General features: G+C 39.3%; 1 protein-coding gene across 11 annotated transcripts in view; it reads left to right on the plus strand.

Annotated features, from left to right (window-relative positions):
• Window positions 1-20,387, plus strand: part of LOC138975017 (RNA-binding protein Musashi homolog 2-like) — a 196,591-nt gene that overhangs the window by 163,863 nt on the left and 12,341 nt on the right. For 4 of the 11 annotated variants that reach the window (XM_070347655.1, XM_070347660.1, XM_070347661.1 and 1 more), the window contains 3 exons: window positions 4,301-4,423; window positions 14,086-14,289; window positions 18,331-18,563. In XM_070347655.1, coding sequence (XP_070203756.1) covers window positions 4,301-4,423; window positions 14,086-14,289; window positions 18,331-18,563 — 560 coding nt within the window. The other 7 variants (XM_070347656.1, XM_070347658.1, XM_070347663.1 and 4 more) reach the window with 5 other exon arrangements.

The following is a 20,387-nucleotide window of genomic DNA, read 5'->3' on the forward strand; positions in this document are numbered from 1 at the left end:
TTTTTGGAATCAGGAACGGACAAGGAATAAGATGGAATTGTTTTTAAATCGATTTCGGAAATTTAATTTTAATCATAATTTTTATATTTTTAATTTTCAGAGCTTGTTTTTAATCCGAATATAACATATTTATGTTTTTGGAATCCGAAAATGATGAAGAATACGATAAACGTAATTTTGGATCGTTTTATAAAAAATAATTTTAATTACAATTTTCAGATTTTTAATGACCAAAGTCATTAATTAATTTGTAAGCCTTCAAGCTGAAATGCAATCCCAAAGTCCGGCCTTCGTCGAAGATTGCTTTGCCAAAATGTCTATCAATTTGATTGAAAAATGAGGGTCAAAACTTGACTAAATGTAACAATTGTATTGGGCAATGATTGATGTCTCAATGCTATTACAATAAATGCGTCTAACGCTTACATTAATTGAAATGAAGAATAACATCTGAGCACCGTCAGAGCAACTGCATCACTTGACCCAGAACTGACAGTTTAAATACTATATGCTATTGACATTAAGCAATTGACACTACAGCTATTGTATTAATTCTTTCACACTATAATGCGATACAATATAATGCAATACAAAACAATGCATTGTCATTTTCATATTTGTAAAGAAAAATTCAGTTTGTGGCTTATAACAAGACTATTCAACAAAACTAACCAGAATTAACACATTAATTGCATTATAATATTTGTACTCACAGTTTAACTGTTAGTTCTTTGAACATCGTTGTAACATGCAGCTTAATTAGGCAATCCTTTGTTTGAGGCATTTACAATATGGTTGACATATACAGCTAAAGAATGTTTACTTGGTCCACGGCATTGTTGTGATAGAACTAAGTGTAAGTAGTTTAAAACGTACGGACCATCATGCAAACTTAGAAATTAAACAAACTTGGAATCTGTCTGCCAAAGCCAAATAGGTTGAAGGGACGTTAAAAATCCAACAACCAAGCAACCCGGTGCGTGGTGACCCGGTGCGCGGTGACCCGGTGCGCGGTATGGTATTAGATAGGTAATAGTGTGACCCGGTGCGCGGTATGGTATTAGATAGGTAATAGTGTGACCCGGTGCGCAGTATGGTATTAGATAGGTAATAGTGTGACCCGGTGCGCGGTATGGTGTTAGATAGGTAATAGTGTGACCCGGTGCGCGGTATGGTGTTAGATAGGTAATAGTGTGACCCGGTGCGCGGTATGGTGTTAGATAGGTAATAGTGTGACCCGGTGCGCGGTATGGTGTTAGATAGGTAATAGTGTGGAAGATTTAAATCCAACAACCAAGCAACCCGGTGCGCGGTATGGTATTAGATAGGTAATAGTGTGACCCGGTACGCGGTATGGTATTAGATAGGTAATAGTGTGACCCGGTGCGCGGTATGGTATTAGATAGGTAATAGTGTGACCCGGTGCGCGGTATGGTATTAGATAGGTAATAGTGTGGAAGATTTAAATCGGATGGGTATATAGTGTGGAAGATTTAAATCGGATGGGTATATAGTGTGGAAGATTTAAATCGGATGGGTATATAGTGTGGAAGATTTAAATCGGATGGGTATGGGTAATATTCAATTCATAAGCCCATCAGATAATGTTTTAGTTTTTGTTGAAAGACCACAAAAGTCAGATCAATTGTCCTTCAAATTTGAACCTCATTGATATTATTATGCATAAGCTGAAGTTAATGTACACAAAATATTAAGCAATTCGCACAAGAAGACGAAGAAGAAGAAGAAGTAAATGCGTATAAGCAGATGGCACCTCTCCAGTGATAATAAGGAAGGTGATACTGTGAATTAATGTTCACATTATGATTACGACTAAGTAATGTAGACTGTGACATAACGTAGACACACACACACACACACACACACACACACACACACACACACACACACACACACACACGAGCACACACACACGAGCACACACACACACACACACACACACACACACACACACACACACACACACACACACACACACACACACACTTTCTGGTGTATCATTTTCTCTCAATTGTACGGATGTAAAGGGAACTTGTTTTTTTGCAATTTTGTTTCTATTAAAATTCCCAGTTTTCTATAAATCCTATTGGAATAATTATGTAATTGCTTGTAGTTTAGCATGTAGAGTTGCTTTGTGATAAACACCGCTTCATTTGCATTTTTCTTGTGGCTTTTTTACTACGCAGCTTGAACAATAATCTTTATTCTTCATTTTCAGTTCAGAATTTAATTATTGAATTTTGAGAATGCAAGATTATTTAAATTATTTATTCTGTTTACTCTCTTTCTGTGTAGCTATACTGTTACGGACAGTTCGATTTTGTACTTAAACTTTAGTCGTGGGTTTTAATTTTGTAGTACGTTACAATATTTTCTCTGAAGAAAGCATGATTTCATTTTGTACTCAGCCCTTTAGTTGTTTTTATTTTGGTTATTAATGAAAATGCGAGCATGCTGGTTCTTTATTTGCCTCATTTAGATTATTTAAAGTTGAAGAAAACAGATTTGATGTTATATCCTTAGACTGTGTCATTGAAGGAAAGAGATAGTTTAGTCAGCGAGAACATAGTTTGTTACTTTTCCATTCATAGTTTGTATGATGTTTAAGAAGAGAATGTGGAGTACTTATAAGATTGTGTCATAGGTTTTGCTTTTTTGAAGAAAACAAGTGTTTTGTTCATATTACTACTTTTAGGATTTTCATGTGGTGTATTGATTATTTCAACCAATGCATGCCCTTGAAATACATTTAGGGTTTTTTTTCTTTTTTTTTTAATGTATGTGCGGTTGAGCGACTCGGGGAAAAAAGTCACAGGCATTTAAATTCGTGTCAGTTTAGACAATCTCGTTAGCGGTTGCATTGCATGCTAACAACAGAAAGTTTTATACAATGAAATTTATTGTTTGCGAAAAAAAAACTCCAGATGCAGATTTGCATGTGCATTATTGAAACCTTTTCTTCTTGAACGTATTGACAATCAGATGTTAATATTCAGGCCAGAGAGAGAGAGAGAGAGAGAGAGAGAGAGAGAGAGAGAGAGAGAGAGAGAGACTCAGACTCAGACTCAGACCATTTTATTGACAAAAAAGGTAAACATTTTAAGCCAAGGGCCTAATCTTACAACGTGCCCTTTAGAGAGAGATAGAGAGAGAGAGAGAGAGAGAGAGAGAGAGAGAGAGAGAGAGAGAGAGAGAGAGAGAGAGAGAGAGAGAGAGAGAGAGAGAGAGAAAGTAGCGTTTTAATGTTATGTCACATAGTATAACTGTGATAGCCCCTTTCGCACATACCAGTAAGCCGACATAATTGTCAATTGTTCTTGAAAGACTGAGCTACCTGTCAAAGAAGCTTTAAACAATGATTAAATAGAAGGTTTCAAACTCTACGTTTTATTACTTATTTACACAAGTAGTACAACAGATGTATCTAATCTTTTGAGCAAGAAGCGACCTTAGGTTGCTGGTTCTGTTTTGCGTAGTGTAAGGCGTTGATGCCGATGTGGCAGGATACAATCAGAAATACGAAAGTCATAAATCCGCTAAGTTAATTGCACGCCAATGTTAAAAACGTATACTGTTTTGCATTTGTTAATGCATTTTCAAGTGTGGTGAGAGAAAACAGTCACAAGTTTACCAAAATAACATTAGTTGCAGAGATATGTTGGGATATTTGTTCAGAGAACACAGTCACATATTCAAGATATCACCTAGGTATGTGTTACATGTCATTTAGAATTATAATGCTATTTCGGAAACTTGTGTAACTTGCTCTATTTACATTCAGACATAACTTGGCATGCTTGTTCACAGAACACAGTCACGGAAACTTGTGTAACTTGCTGTCTGTACATTCAGACATAACTTGGTATGCTTGTTCACAGAACACAGTCACGGAAACTTGTGTAACTTGCTGTCTGTACATTCAGACATAACTTGGTATGCTTGTTCACAGAACACAGTCACGGAAACTTGTGTAACTTGCTGTCTGTACATTCAGACATAACTTGGCATGCTTGTTCACAGAACACAGTCACGGAAACTTGTGTAACTTGCTCTATTTACATTCAGACATAACTTGGCATGCTTGTTCACAGAACACAGTCACGGAAACTTGTGTAACTTGCTCCCTTTACATTCAGACATAACTTGGCATGTTTGTTCACAGAACACAGTCTCAGATTCAAAAGATCACCTGGTAGGAGTGTGTTAAATGTCCTGTCGAATCTGCTGTGGGAACGCAGCCACCCATACAGTCACTAGCAGGCAGAAGTGAGTGATGCAGGCGTGTATGGTGTTCCAGGTGTGGCGGGCTACCTGCCCGGGCCAGGGGGCTTCCCGGGCATCCCAGCGGGCTACGGTCGCGGCATCCCAGCTGCCTTCACCACGCCAAGCTACTATTACCCAGGTATGGAATTGCTTCATTTGGCTTCCTGGTACCCGGAGCCCCACATAGGATTTTGAGTGTGCAGGGTGGCTCTCAATGTTGCTGTGGGCCTGCCATCAAGCGGGCAGTCAGGGAGGGGGCGAGGAGAGCGACAGGACGGCCCACAACTCTGCACGCTCGTCGACACGTGCGCTGCGACGAGCTCTGAGACTGGACGGACCCGTGGAACGCTGGTTTTGGGGTTGTTGTGTCGTACAGGGGGTGGGGTCATGGGCATGTCTCCCTTTTGTTGTCGGCAGAGAGCTGGAGCTGTAATTGACTTTGTTTTGTACAATGGCAGTTTGATTCTGTTTTTTCGTTTGATGAAAAGTTTTTTTGTATGCTTGCCTGACTTTGTTTTAACTACACAGTAAAGCCAACATGACGTGTAATTTATGTCAGTGATCAAAAGCAGATAAATAGTAGTTTTTGTGAGTTTATACTGACAGCAAGCGAGTATACCAAACAATACTTCCTTTTTAACTTGTGCAAGTTTAACTTAACTTTGATGGATGCTGCAGGCAGCTCTACTCTTGGAGGACGGTTCAGAGTGACATTCTCAGTGATAATCTTTTCCTCTTGAAGGCTTTGTGGGCTTGAGTTTTCCCTCTGTGTTTGTGTTCTGTGTGCGAGGGCAGGTGTGTCTGTTTTAAGTAAGAACCGATGTGTGTGAGACATTTGCCATTTTTAAAGGGGCGTTCCTTGAGCGTCCTTGTATGCAAATGACACGTCACTCCCTGGGACATATCAGGAGTCTTTTTTGTTAATGTCTGCAGCTTTGCTTTGAGTTGTCACTCCCCATTTGTCGTTGTTGCTGTGGTGTTGCAGTCTTGGACTGGGAGCAAGATTTATTTTTGCTGTGTGATGTTTCGGTTGAAAGAGTTTACAGTTTGAGCATCTATTTATTTGTGAATAACATGCCACCGGCTATGGTTGGCAAGAGAGTTTCGTCTTGTAAGTTTTCACTCTGGTTTGAAATACGCTGAGTCTTTTTCCCCCTTATTTTTTCTTCTCTCAAATTTGACAACTACTGTCCCGCTCCCAGTGGTAGAGAGATGCACATTGAGCTGTTCTTCCCACTCTAGCGCTGTTTTTCTGATGGGGTATTTTACTCTGTGCCAGTTTGTTGTTACTTTGGGAAACAGGTGGTTGTCTTGTTGGTTTTGAGGCTGGAAGGAGTTGGTTTTCACATTACACACATGTTTTTGATGCTTGTGCCAAACTTTTGATCCTGAAAACAGCGTTTGCTATTTCGGCTGTCTCACGTCCATGTGATCATTTTTTCAAGCAGCACTTTGTCTTGTGCATTTTGTCTGTTAAAAGTCAAGATTTGAGTTGGTTCGTAGTTTTTGACATTTGGATTTATTATTTTTGTGTTGACTCTGTATTGTTTTGGGCATAATAACAAAACAGTCAGGTATTTTAGACTAAGTATTTTATTTCTCAGAGAGGATGATAAGTAGGTGAGATTTTACGATTGTTTGCGCGATTTTCGTGATTTTAAAGAGTAAAGAGAAAATACCACTTGTTTTAAATGACTGTTCCTACATTTCTCAAGTGAAAATTATGACTGCAGCATCAGATTCTACCATAAGACACAATGCTAGGCTGTGGCAAAAGAAGCATCGACATAGTTTGACTATGACACATGTTGTTTCCCTTTTTTCTCAGAAAACAACACATTTTCATAAACGAAAACATTGGCGAATAACGCTTTATGCGGAAATGATTTAATTTGAATTCTTGTCTGTGATACTGGCTTCTGTTTGCAAAGAATAGCAATAATGTTTTATCAAAGTATTGTCCAGATTGGTGTTCTAAATATGTTAAAATTGTACAGTTAAAAGTTGAACTGAAATGGTCAAGCATCGGTCTGCATGCACATTGTCATAAACTATTGTTTGTGTTTTAAAAAAAAAATAGTCATGAAAATTATATATAGAGACTGATAAGCTGGCTGTGCATTTATTTTTGTTATAATATTGAGTGTTGAAGTAAGACAACCTATAGAAGCTGGTAGTATATAATGTCAAAGTATTTTTATTTTATTTTACCATAAGCACATTTGACGAGTAGAAAAACTGGAGTGACAGTTCTAATTGAAATTCTCTTTGGAAACAAGAACATTTAGCATTTTGAGTTAGTTTTGAACAGTCTTTGTTAAATTTCTCGTGTTTTCTTTGTTTTTGCATGGACTATTTTTTTTTAAAGCACAAATGGCAAATCCATTTTGCCCTTTAATCTGACCATGGGTTTCGTTCATACTCAATATTTTACCTCTTCAAACGATGGATCTGTCAGGGTTAATGTTCATATGATTGTATGTGTGTGCGTGTGTTCCTCATCGGTTTTGGAGAAAAATGTGCTTTTTCGCTGTATAATATATGTAATGTTACACCATATCTTTAATTTTTGTTTTCCCAACGGATTTCGTTTACCCATGTTACAGAAAGTGTGTGCATGACATTTAACGAAAACAACTTGCACCTGGTGAATTTTTTTTCCCAACTATTCATTGAGCTCCTCATAAATACTTGTAAATATATTTAAGCATGATTTTTTATTCCAATGTGTGTCCTCTTACCCCTGATGTAAAAAAAAAAAAAAACGAGTTGGTGCCATGTTGATTTTTTTATGCTTATCTATGACTGAAGTTGTCGTAGACAAACTCAATGTTTGGCAATGTTTGTGCCACATTTGAACGATGATTGGTGCTTTGTTTATTTATTATTCGATCAGGCTTTGTTTTTGTCTGCATCTGGTATTCGGTTTCATTAGTATGGTTCTGATGTAATTTTATATTCATTTTGGCAAGGCCGATGTTTAACAAAAACGTACAGTTTGAGAACTCTATTTTGATTATCATTTTCAGAAATAAGGTTACAGCAAATGGAAATTAAGTAGTCCTTGGAACATTGTGATACAAATACGTTAGTTTATGTCCAATGAACAAACATGACTCTTCTGCCAGGTGTGGTAGCCTCATATCACTCTGTGTCAGCTCAACAAGTTTTAGTCCTTGATCAGCTTATTTTGCTTGCAAACAGTTTGCTATTCTAAGTTAATATGTATTTCAAAAATATTTTAAACTAACCTATAGACTTTCATTTAAATCTAACGTTTTTTGGTTTTGTAGAGTAGTTTCCATCTGTTGAAAGCAAGCTGACAAACCTGAAAGAAACAACCTCTTTAACAAGGGTTGAAGTGTCTTTTTTTTTTTTGGGGGGGGGGGGGGGGGGGGTAATTTCCCCATTTTAATTTCCCCATTTTTATTTTCCCTTTCATCGGATTTTACCAATTGATATTGACATTTTTTTTAATAGTGGTTTTATCAAGGCATAAAGCACCATGTCGTGTAGGTGTGTGTGTACACATTTTGTGTCGATTTCCACTAGGTTAGGCTTACAGGTATAGTTACAGTGTTGTTTTGGTTTTGTTTCCCTCAGTTTTAAAAACGTTAGGCCGTTTGTTCATTTCCTATAGGTTGTGAGTGAAGAGAGCTTCACGTTAATCTACAACAGTTGTGTTTTTTTTCCCGACATGTACATGGATTTTTTGTATGGCATCTACGTTTTTCATGTGATGATGGACTGAAATCTTGTTGAAATAAACGTTTTCAACATCACGTCTTTTATGTACTGTACTTCAGTAGGGTTTTGGTCTGTTGTGTTCTGTGATCCGTGTTTGTTTGAAGACCTCTCTTCTTTGCCTTGTCGACCTTTGGCTCTGCCTCTTCTTTGCTTTGAAAATCCACTCATTCTGTGAAGACAAAGGTTAAAGGTTGTCAAACATCCCTTCTGTAAATCAGAATGTCTTATTTTAAATTTCTGTCCTAAACAATGTCCCCGCTATACCTTCAGTTTTTGTTCATCCATAATCATCACTACTTCTTACTAATCTTCTAGTTGAAATGTCCAAGTTGTTGTAAATTGCACATTATGAAAGTAACCTACTAAGGCTTTCAAGTCAGGGTACACATACTTGGACAAATCATGTAGATCTTTCCACACACACACACATGGAATAGTGCTCAGAGTGTAGTTTCTTTCATGGGAAAGAGAAACAAATATTGTAGTGGTGTGAGACAGAGTGTGGTTTCTGTCATGGGAAAGAGAAACAAATATTGTAGTGGTGTGAGACAGAGTGTAGTTTGTTTCATGGGAAAGAGAAACAAATATTGTAGTGGTGTGAGACAGCGGACATGCAAGACATAGACGGAGAATCCCGGACACATTTGTAGAGTCCTTATATATGTAGCAAAATCTCTGAAACTTAAATGTAATTGTCGTCAAGTCAGTTGACCAAAAGATGAAAGATAGGGCTTATCAATGGAGCGTCTTTTGACGAGCAATTATACAACTTCCCGGCGTATAATTGTAGATGTTAGATTTTTTCAGTAGGCCCCCCCCCCCCCCCCAACAAATGAAAAGGAAGAAAAAAAAGTTAGTTTAAGTTCCCAACATCGTTTTGCTCGTGCACCTTTATAGGATAGTTTTTTGAAGAGTTGGTTTGAAGTGGGGCCCAGCAGAGCGAACAGTTGACGTGACTTTCTTTGCCTGCGAGCGAAAGCAAATGATTAGATAACTGTTTGTACAGGTCAGGGCACACGTGATCGGATAACTCTGTATAATGTCATGAGGCAGGGAGCAAGTGATTGGTTAACGATTTATGATGTCACAGGGCTAGACACAAGTGGTTGGTTAATATTTATTATGTCATAGGACAGGGAACAAGTGATTGGATAACTATTTATGATGTCACAGGGCAGGGCACAAGTGGTTGGTTAATATTAATTATGTCATAGGACAGAGAACAAGTGATTGATTAATATTTATTATGTCATAGGACAGGGAACAAGTGATTGGTTAATATTTATTATGTCATAGGGCTAGGCACAGGTGATTGGATAACTATTTATGATGTCACAGGGCTAGACACAAGTGGTTGGTTAATATTTATTATATCATAGGACAGGGAACAAGTGATTGGATAACTATTTATGATGTCACAGGGCTTGGGCAGGTGATTGGTCAGAGCGCAGCTGCGGCTCGCACTCTCGCTTCACGTTCCATCTCTCGCACTCCCACCAGGGGCATTATGGGCATTCATGGCCTGACAGCCGGTAAGCAAGGGGCCCGTCGTCACACCACTAGTTGCAAGCCACTCTCTCCCGCAATTCTTATTCCACTAATCCTGTCAGCCAAGGGCTATGTCTCCTTGGTGTTTCACAAAATTGTAAGAGCGAGAGGGAGAGAAGGGCTACGTAGGCTTTCGTTTTCATTTCTCCTCTTGATTTCTTCAACCTTGGTTCTTGTTTTGGGTATTGTGGTGTCCCCTTGCTGTTTTCTATTATTTAGTGCTGTGCGGTCTGGACATTCTGTCTGTGCGCTGTTGTCTTCTTGGGTGATGATGATGTTGTCAAGTCTTGATACCTACATGTTCCGCTGTATCATTAAAGTTCTGTTACCGTGCCATTCTTGTTTCTGGCTTCATCATCCGCTGGTGGCGTGAACGTGAGCTAGTTGTAGTCAGTGTACCTCAGTTGTGCCCACAGTCATTTATAGACTTTCTAAGATATTTTCGCATTCTGAAGAAGGATTTGAGAAGAGATTTGTGGCATTCTCTGTATTAGTTTTTTTAATAGGTCATCTAAGGAAAAAAGTTAGGTGGAATGTGTAAGCTGATTGTAGTGCTGTAGCCTTGTGGAGTGCATTGGGAAGGACGAGTGCATTGGGAAGAAAGGGACGAAAGAGTCAGTTTATGAGCTGCTGTTGGTGGTTGTCTTGTCTGTATTTCTTTCCTTTTTTATTTTAGCTCTTGAGCTTGGGAAAATATATGATAGTTATTTGATGAACATCTCAGAACACATTAGTTTGACGAAACACAAATTTCTCCCCACTAGGTATTTCTTGATTTTCTACATCCCCGCCCTCGACAATTGTGTCGAGTGTGTTCATTCATGCCATCACACATCAATATTTGTGTCTACAACACAACGCAACGCACTCTCAAACCACTGACCTGTACCTTGCCATAAGAACGTTTTGTTTGTTATTCTTCTAACTGTGTGTGATGTAGCAGATGCGTCATTTTCATCGTCCTTTGTGTATGGTATTTGATTGGTAGTGACGTGGCATGTACTCTAGCTGATGGCTGCTTTGAATATAGTGCTGGTTTCTGTCATTTGCACTGTAACTCGCGCAGTCTGTTTTTATGTAGGTTGAACAAATGCATAATGGTGTTCTTTTTATCTTTCCATGCCTGTTTGAATGTGTATTGTATATGTTACGTATGCTTTTTACCTTGCTCGAATTTGAAATTGTAGTTGACGAAACTGTTTGTGCCATCGTGTATTATCTGTTTGTGCTGTTTGCGAAGACGTCTTGTTTGCTTGTTGAGGTATGTGACCTACACTGACAAGAGATGTTTCCTTTCATGCAAAGTTTTCAGAGCTTGATTTACGAGGTGATTAAAAGCACAAACGCAAGTTCAGTGGCAGCTGAATAATTACCAAGTATGTACTCTCGCTGCATAAGCTTTTCAAGGCAAAGTCTTACACCCTGAAATTTGTCATCTCCTAAACCAAGGTCTGAATTCTTAACCGACACTGTTAAGCACTGCTGTATTCCATTTTGACAAAATAATTATCTGTATTCTCAATAATATGTATTTGTGGTACAGGAGGAAGAAATGTATCGTTAAGTTGCAGTTGCTTATGAGTAACTTACTTCTTGTCTGAGCAAGTGTAAGATATAGAATATAACAATATAGTGGTATTTCATTTGTATGGGCTTTAATGACTTCTGTACATCATTGAAACAACAACGTTGTGGAGGTTGCTGGATGTTTAGGATATTAACCTGTCTACACTTGCTCAGATGAGTAGATGTGCTCACGTGTTCAGGGCAATATCCCCAGATATACATATTACAACTCTAATGTTTATTAGTTCCATGGTCCTGATCCATTGTGCAAATTATGTTTATCACACGATAGGTTTATACTTAATATTGTAACACATTATAGTAGCAAGTGTATTTCCCTCTGTATGTTTTTGCTTTGCCAAATGTCCTGAGAAACTTTATTTGCAACTAATGGGTTCTCGATTTGCTAAATACTTTTTTTTGTTAAATCACAAACGGGGCAAATGGTTTGTTTGTTTGTTTGCTTAACGCCCAGCCGACCACGAAGGGCCATATCAGGGCGGTGGGGCTTTAACGCCCAGCCGACCACGAAGGGCCATATCAGGGCGGTGGGGCAAATGGTGACATTTAGGGGAGACACAATCCACCAAAGACATGCGTGTATGTTGTGTTTGTACGTGGTGTATTAACATGACGTTATGGACACAAGTTTAGCATCCTGGCATTTTGCATGGTACTTACTGAGCAAACTCCCCCTTATCACTGCACACCGCTATGTCGATTTGCCTTGCTTGTAGTCTGTAGTGTCTAGTCTTTGCAGTTCTACAGCAACAAGATCAATATTAAATGTGCATGATGTTATTGTTAAAGTGTAGTCCACGAAGACTAGTAGAACTTCGTTTCGTAAAAAAGGATTATGTCGTGCACTTTTCAAAGTTATAGGAATTTTGTTCTGTTCTAGATGAAATGTTATGTTTGTCTCTCTGTCTCTCTCCATCTCGTAGCGTAGCAGACATGTTAGCGCTTACTAGTACTAGCTGATTATGATGTAGCCTAGTGAGCGGCCTAAGTGTAGAGTGTGTGTGTGAAGAAGGGGGGAGGCCAGTAATGCCAGCACCAGGAAAGCACCATTTTTTTTTTTAAATGTGAAGAGTACCCACAACAACACTAGCAATATTTTGTGAATAGACGATCCAAAAACCACCCACCCACATCAACACTAGCAATATCTTCTGAATAGACGATCCAAAAACCACCCACCCACATCAACACTAGCAATATCTTGTGAATAGACGATCCAAAAACCACCCACCCACAACAACACTAGCAATATCTTGTGAATAGACGATCCAAAAACCACCCACCCACATCAACACTAGCAATATCTTGTGAATAGACGATCCAAAAACCACCCACCCACATCAACACTAGCAATATCTTGTGAATAGACGATCCAAAAACCACCCACCCACATCAACACTAGCAATATCTTGTGAATAGACGATCCAAAAACCACCCACCCACAACAACACTAGCAATATCTTGTGAATAGACGATCCAAAAACCACCCACCCACATCAACACTAGCAATATCTTGTGAATAGACGATCCAAAAACCACCCACCCACATCAACACCTCCAACAATGTTTCAAACACGAGCTATGAAAAGCGTTCAACCCCATTTTAACAAGAGGTGTCAGTCTTGCCTAAATCTACTGCAAAGTATCATGAACAGGAGAGCAAAGAGACCAGAAACAGTTTCTTTGGGAAACAATTAAAACCTTTGCAAAGAGCAATGCGCCCCAAGCAGCTACTAAAAGACAAAACAAGTATGGGCAATATCCATGCCATTCTTGGAGAGACGTCACATAAGCCTAGTGCACAGTCTTGCCGAATGCCTGAATGTCCGCTGAAATGTAGGTCGATTCTGCTAACGAGTCCTTAAAAAGAGCGAAAGAATGAAGGAACGCCAAGAGCATTACACGATGAATATAAGGCTCTTTGTACTGAATTTATTAATGAAAACCAACAGATCCAGATAGAAATCCAGATACATCCTGCAGTTTCCATATCTCCAAGAACAGATATTTAACATGAAGTATGTTTTGAGTATGATCACATTCAGTATTTGCCGAAAAGGACAATGAATTAAAAGGTAAATGAAACAGAAGGTAGGAACGTGATTACCTACCACAGTGTAAACTATGGACACAAGACATGTAGATGGTCCGTTTTTCGCTCTTCAAGTACATTACCCTAACTGATACCAATGAGGTGTACATGCCATGACAAAACTGCTAACATATTAGCAGGTGCCAACTTTGAACGATAATAAAAGAAACGCTCATCAGATTTGTGACATTTTAAAATGGGAACGACAAACCAGGTTATTTGATTATTTGTATTCAAGCGCCTTTGATGAAAGAAAGAGTTAGATGCATTGAAAACAATATTCGTATGTATGCTCCTTTCAAGATATGAAGTTACGATTCATTGATTCTGCTACCTGCAAGCAATTGCACTAAGTAAATAATTGTATGAAGCAGACTTAATCTGAACATGGTATTCCTTTTTGGACAAGACTGACGCAAGTACACAGCTGATAAAAAAGGAAACTAAAAAGGAAAAACAAAATGTCGTTATTAACATCAAATATACAAGTAAGAACAAAATCTATTGTGGATAGAGACTAGTCAAGAATCATATTACTCCCCCTCTTGTAACTGCAGAGGCCACTGTACATACAGTACGGCTAGAATATTCCTTTCTCAGCATTAGGTTCCAAACAAAACCCTAACATGAACACTTTTTTCCTATTCAACAACTTCGATTAAAAAGATGAGGGAACACAATTTCAATTTGTACGATAAAAAACCCAAGTATTTGGAAACTGAGACAGGACAGAGTAACAATTCATGCTTGTCATTAAACCATTGCTTTGAAGAAGCAAGCTAAGGGCAAACAGTACTAACAAAAGCACCGACGTTTGTTTGTACTAGGCTTTCCTGGTTACGGCATTATACCACCTGAAGGTCTGACCGCCAACCCCGGCAACAGAGCCGCTGCTTCCCCTCTTATCGCTGATTTTGGTTCATCTGCCGCGGCTGCCGCGCAAATGGGCCTACCCGCGCGCAGTGATTCCAACTCCCACCCCATGAGCACCTCTCCCCTCATGCGGGATGCATTCGCCAGATCCAGCATCGGTGGGTTGTCTTTTCTTTTTCTTTTCACTGTACATAGTCGTCTCCCTATTTGTGTGTGCTGTCGGTGGAACAGGCAAGGCACAGATATTCTACTGCTACGCTAGAATATCTTTGAGCAAGGTGTAAGCCTAAATAACTGGTGAATTTAATCTATTTGCAAAGGTGTTTGGTAATTCTCGCTGCTGAACAAAACTTGAGTTGTGAAGATGTTTCTGATTTGTCTAAAAATGAAACCAGAGTACCAGCAATTCGCCAGCGCACCTTGTTAAGTATGCTTGCCTGTTTCATCGCCAGAAAATGCTTGCTAGTACTACTAGTTTTATGTAGTAGAGGTTACACTCCCATACTTAACAAACACACTTCAGTTTCCATTTATGTTGTTGTCTTTGTGACAGGGGAGGACTCAGTGGTCATGCAAGCATGTACATTATACATCATGTTAGTGTTACACCTTGCGCACACAGGTTTAGTGTTGGGTATTAGTTCCAATAACAAGTTGTCCACTTTTTGTTTTTCATGTGAGGTTTCTGACACTTTATTTATAGGTCTGTTGGGCCCCTCTTTTTGTTTTGAACCAACGTCCCATCAGTTTTTCTATTTGAAGGAACTGAATCGACTTTTTGGTTTGAGTGTTGAAGCTCTGAAGCAGAGCTAACTCTTGAGAAGGGGAACAACACACATACATATTTACATGCATATACCCGTCCCACACATATATGAAATATGTGTCTTGTATTGGCAGTCTTTTTCGTTCAGTATCTTTGTAACGTTATAGCAATTTTAAGATGAGCAACAAACACAAAGAAATGATCTTGGGAAATTTAGTTTTGCCAAATGTGTGATAAAACTGAATTCAAAATCACTGTTATACTCTGTACTTTGCAACACATGTCCGCAAAACCTTAGCTTTAGTAAAGGAGAACACAGACAATGTTGAGTCTAGCATTGCAACGTTAAAGTCCTAAAATGACAGTACTTTTAACCTTTGGTCTACTCCTGTTTCCTGTGTGTCGTTACATGTATGTATTTATAGCAATTAACCCAAAACATACACACACACACACACACACACACACACACACACACACACACACACACACACACACACACACACTTGAAAACGACGTTAAACACCAAATACAGAAAGAACACACACACACACACACACACACACACACACACACACACACACACACACACACACACACACACACAGGACAGCCCATCATTGTATTTATTTCCTGCACCTTCACAACACTTGGAGAAACACTGGCAAGACAACATGTCAAGTGCATTTATCCTACATACGTGATAGAGATACTCGTGAAATAATAATCGTTCAAATCACACGTGTGTATATCATATAAATAAGGTCATGTCAAGCAAGTCTGGCAGGGACGTGTTTTTTCACTGCTGATGATGCCAAAGTCACCGAGACAAACGTCATTATAGAAAAAAAATTGCGCTCGCTAATTACCGTCGATGAATTTTTAGAACTAACACGTCACGCCACACTTTGAGAGTGACGTTTCTTTGCTTTGACGTAATATATTGCACAAGGCTTTAGAAGAGATCGAGGTTCCAAAACAAGTGTCTTCAATTTAGCTGCCTCGACTGCAGGACATTTTCAGTAAAATACACCTAAGTACAGTATGTAGGATAAACAGAATACTACATGGCTTGCTGTGTCGTACCAGATTTACACTCGTTGCTTTTTACATTTAGTCAAAATTGACGTAGAGGGGGGAATCGAGACGAGGGTCATATGGTGTATGTGTGTCTGTGTGTGCGTGTAGAGCGATTCAGAGAAAACTACTGGACCGATCTTTATGAAATTTGACATGAGAGTTCCTGGGTATGAAATCCCCAGACGTTTTTTTCATTTTTTCGATAAATGTCTTTGATGACGTCATATCCGGCTTTTCGTGAAAGTTGAGGCGGCACTGTCACGCTCTCATTTTTCAACCAAATTGGTTGAAATTTTGGTCAAGTAATCTTCGACGAAGCCCGGACTTCGGTATTGCATTTCAGCTTGGTGGCTTAAAAATTAATTAATGACTTTGGTCATTAAAAATCTAAAAATTGTAAAAAAAAATAAAAAATTATGAAACGATCCAAATTTACGTTCATCTTATTCTCCATCATTTTGTGATTCCAAAAACATATACATATGTTATATTTGGATTAAAAACAAGCTCTGAAAATTAAAAATATAAAAATTATTATCAACATTTTTTTTTCGAAATCATTTTAAAAACACTTTCATCTTATTCCTTGTCGGTTCCTGATTCCAATAACATATAGATATGATATGTTTGGATTCAAAACACGCTCAGAAAGTTAAAACGAAGAGAGGTACAGAAAAGCGTGCTATCCTTCTCAGCGCAACTACTACCCCGCTCTTCTTGTCAATTTCACTGCCTTCGCCATGAGCGGTGGACTGACGATGCTACGGTCTTGCTGAAACATTGCATTGCGTTCAGTTTCATTCTGTGAGTTCGACAGCTACTTAACTAAATGTTGTATTTTCGCCTTACGCGACTTGTTTAAATATTTAATTTAATATTTATAAAAAAAAATTAAAAAAAACTCGTGTAAATCTGGTACGACACAGCAAGCCATGTAGTATTCTCTATGTACACATGTTCTGTATCGTACATTTGAATGTACATGAATCCATAGATATAAATATAAATGATGCATGTTGATATGGTTTGATCAAACCTGAAAGCAAACTAGTATTAACATTTTTTAACAGTTCGGGAAGTTAATTTGCCAAACATGTGCAATGCTGTCAACAGCAACAACAACAGAAGAAAAGAAGCAGACAGAGAAAGAAGATAGCTATGCTTGTGACATCGTTAACTTACAAATGCACAGCACAAACAAACAACCCGAGGCAGATATATATGTGCACATCTTAGTTTTAACACGAAACGCACAGAGAAAGCAAGACAAACTGCTGGTTGGAAACATGAGAACTTCAACTAACAAGACAATAACATAAACTGCTGTATGTCATGCACATCGACATCCTGACCTATGCATTTGCCTTTTAAGGCACAACTGACAAAACGGGCCTTTGCCTATTGAAGCACTACTTACAATACAGTCCTTTACCTGTAAAAGTACAGCTTACAAACCAGTCCGTTGCCTATTGGAGTACAGCTTACAAAACTGTCATATGCCTATTGAAATGCAGCTTACAAAACTGTCATTTGCATATTTAAGTACAGCTTACAAAATAATCCTGTGCTATTTGGAGTACAGCTTATTAAAAAAGAATGTGCCCATGCAAATACTGCTTACAAAACACTCTTGCCTATTGTAGCACAACTTACAAAACAGTCTTGCCTATTGTAGCACAACTTACAAAACAGTCATTTGCCCATTGAAGTACAGCTTACGAAATAATCCTTTGCTTCTCAGAAACAAGGGTAGACGCCTGGGCTGTTAATTCCATACATGGAAGGTTCAATTTACAATTCAAACAGATAAAAGAACATTCACTTTCACCTGTATACATGTCGCATACACATTTACAAGTCCAAAATAACGTCTGCACACTGCATACAGATTTACACATCCACAAACAAAACCCGTTTGTACGTTGTATACCTTTCTCGCTTATTATACAATTCACCACATACATGTCGCATAGACATTTACAAAACCAGAAGAACGTCTGCACACTATATATGTGTTGCATTCATAAGTACAAATCTCGCCAAAAAACTTATATACGCTGTATACATGTCTCGCTTATTATACTACTTACGAACGATGCAAATCCACTTCTACTTGTATAGGACATACATGTTGTATACACATTTACAAAACCCAGACAAAGTAGGTCTGCACGCTGATTTACTCATCGATACAAAAAATACGTATGTACGTCGTATACCCTTCTGGCTTAGCATACAATTTACGAGGCAAATCCACTTCTTGTATATAACATACATGTCGCATACACATTTACAAAGCCAGAAACTCCACGTCTGCACGCTGTATAAATGTCTCGCTCCCACCCCCTGACAGCCGGAGGACCAACGATGCTGGCCATGACAGCCGCTGGCCAGTTCCCTCCCAACATCGGATCCCCCCTCAGTAGCCGCCACTTCTCCTCCGGCCAGAGTTCCAGCCCCCACCTGGAGCTGGCGTACCAGCAACAGCAGGACGCTCTGCAGGGCTACCTCCAGGCCACCAGCCCCCAGCCTACCACCTTCGGCGCCGGGATGCTCGGAGGCGGGATCGGACCTGCCGGATTGGCTGTGAGTAGAGTTGTTAATGTGGAGACTGATTGATGTTTGGTTGTACACCCCTGAGTATTGAGATCTATAGGCTTTATACTCTGTCTGATTGCCTGTTTGTATGCTTTGTTTGTTTGTTAGTTTGTCTGCACATCTATGGGTTTTTTTTCTCTGTGTGTGTGTGTGTGTGTGTGTGTGTGTGTGTGTGTGTGTGTGTGTGTGTGTGTGTGTGTGTGTGTGTGTGTGTGTGTGAGTGTGTGTGAGTGTGTGTGTAGTTCTTGGTTTGTTTTTGTGTGTATTTTGTTTTTCGGTGTACAGGCTGGGTTACAGGAGTCGAGTTGATATACTTTAGTCCAGGGTAAACTCCATTGAGAGTACAATTTATCCCGGACTAAAGTCGCCAACCTTGACTCGTGCATACCAGCCTTAGAACCTACTAATTTGTATTATTTACTCGTATGTATTTTGGATGGATTGACTGTTGTGGTGGCGTTTATTGTCGTTTTGGTTTGGCATGGTAGAAACAAGTATTACTTGTAGGATTAAGTCGGGAAGACTTTTTGTTTTTCTTAAAATTTATTTTTATTTCGGGAATGATCTCTTCCAAGTGTACTGTGCCCTATTTTCTTTTTTTAAATATGAAAAAGTTCAAATTTGTTTCGTTTGCCTTGTAGAATATTAGTATGTCTTGATTGCTTCATCTTTGTAATAATTTTTCGCTTGTATTTTTGTTTTGTTGTAACGTGTACAGGGCCGGACTACCGGGGGGGTTATGGGGGTTGCGCAACCCCCCCCCTAGCCTAAACATGTACCTTACTTATTTAATTTTTTTTTTATTATTGCTTATTTTATGCCGTTTTATGCAAGGAGCGACCATTTTCCTATCTCAGAATATGACCTACCCGTCAGCTTCAGGGGGCTTCGCCCCCTGACCCCCACAACGAGGGGGGGGGGGGGGGGGTGGGTTCTAGGGTTTCCGGACCCCCCCCCCCCCCCAGCCAAAAAATAAAAATATTGAATGAGGTATGCATTTCTTTATTTCACATTGAGTGTCAATTTTTGGGGTATTAATCAGTGACAAAATCTGCTAACTGAAACTGGTAATGATCATCCTCAGAATGCACCAGATTGCACCATTTTGCATCCTTTTTTTCAAAATTTTCCGGGGGGGCATGCCCCCGGACCCCCCTAGCAAGCTAGGCGCTTTGCGCCGTCGGCTCGGCGCTTTGCGCCTTCACACCCATATCTTCACAATATACTTTTAAAAAAAAAACAGTCATAAAATGAACTGATCCGCCCCTGCCGCCAGGGGGGACATCCCCCTGGGCCACCACTTGCAACCCTCCCCCCTCCTCTTCGCCTAGTCCGGCCCTGGTGTAACACATGTTGTATAGTAGTTAGGCTATATTGCTTATAAAATACACACATTTATCACGTGTTGTCATCATTTTCACGAGTTTTCATTCACAAACACCTGGGAAATAAATTTCATGTTCCCCATGCAATAAAGCGAGGTGGTGAATGGGTTTGAGCTTTCAGGTGAAACGTGGTTTGTCAAAGTAAAAGCCAATCAGGCTGATTGTTTGATGTGTGGAACCATCGCGGCTTTGGATTTGTGTTTCCGAGGACAACGATTGTAAGCATTCACTCTCAAAGACCCAATCAATGTTGATAATTACCGCGGCGACTCATGGTCAATTTGCAACTTATCTCTGTAATCGCAAAATCCACAACGAAAAGTCATAAACACTTAAATGAAAAGAAATATGCTCAACACTTACTGAACTTCAGGTATGATCGCAGCTCTGTACATTTTCACACTGGAAGAAAAGCGCCAACAAGCTA

The sequence above is a fragment of the Littorina saxatilis genome, linkage group LG9, assembly GCF_037325665.1.
Source record: "Littorina saxatilis isolate snail1 linkage group LG9, US_GU_Lsax_2.0, whole genome shotgun sequence".
Lineage (NCBI taxonomy): Eukaryota > Metazoa > Mollusca > Gastropoda > Littorinimorpha > Littorinidae > Littorina > Littorina saxatilis.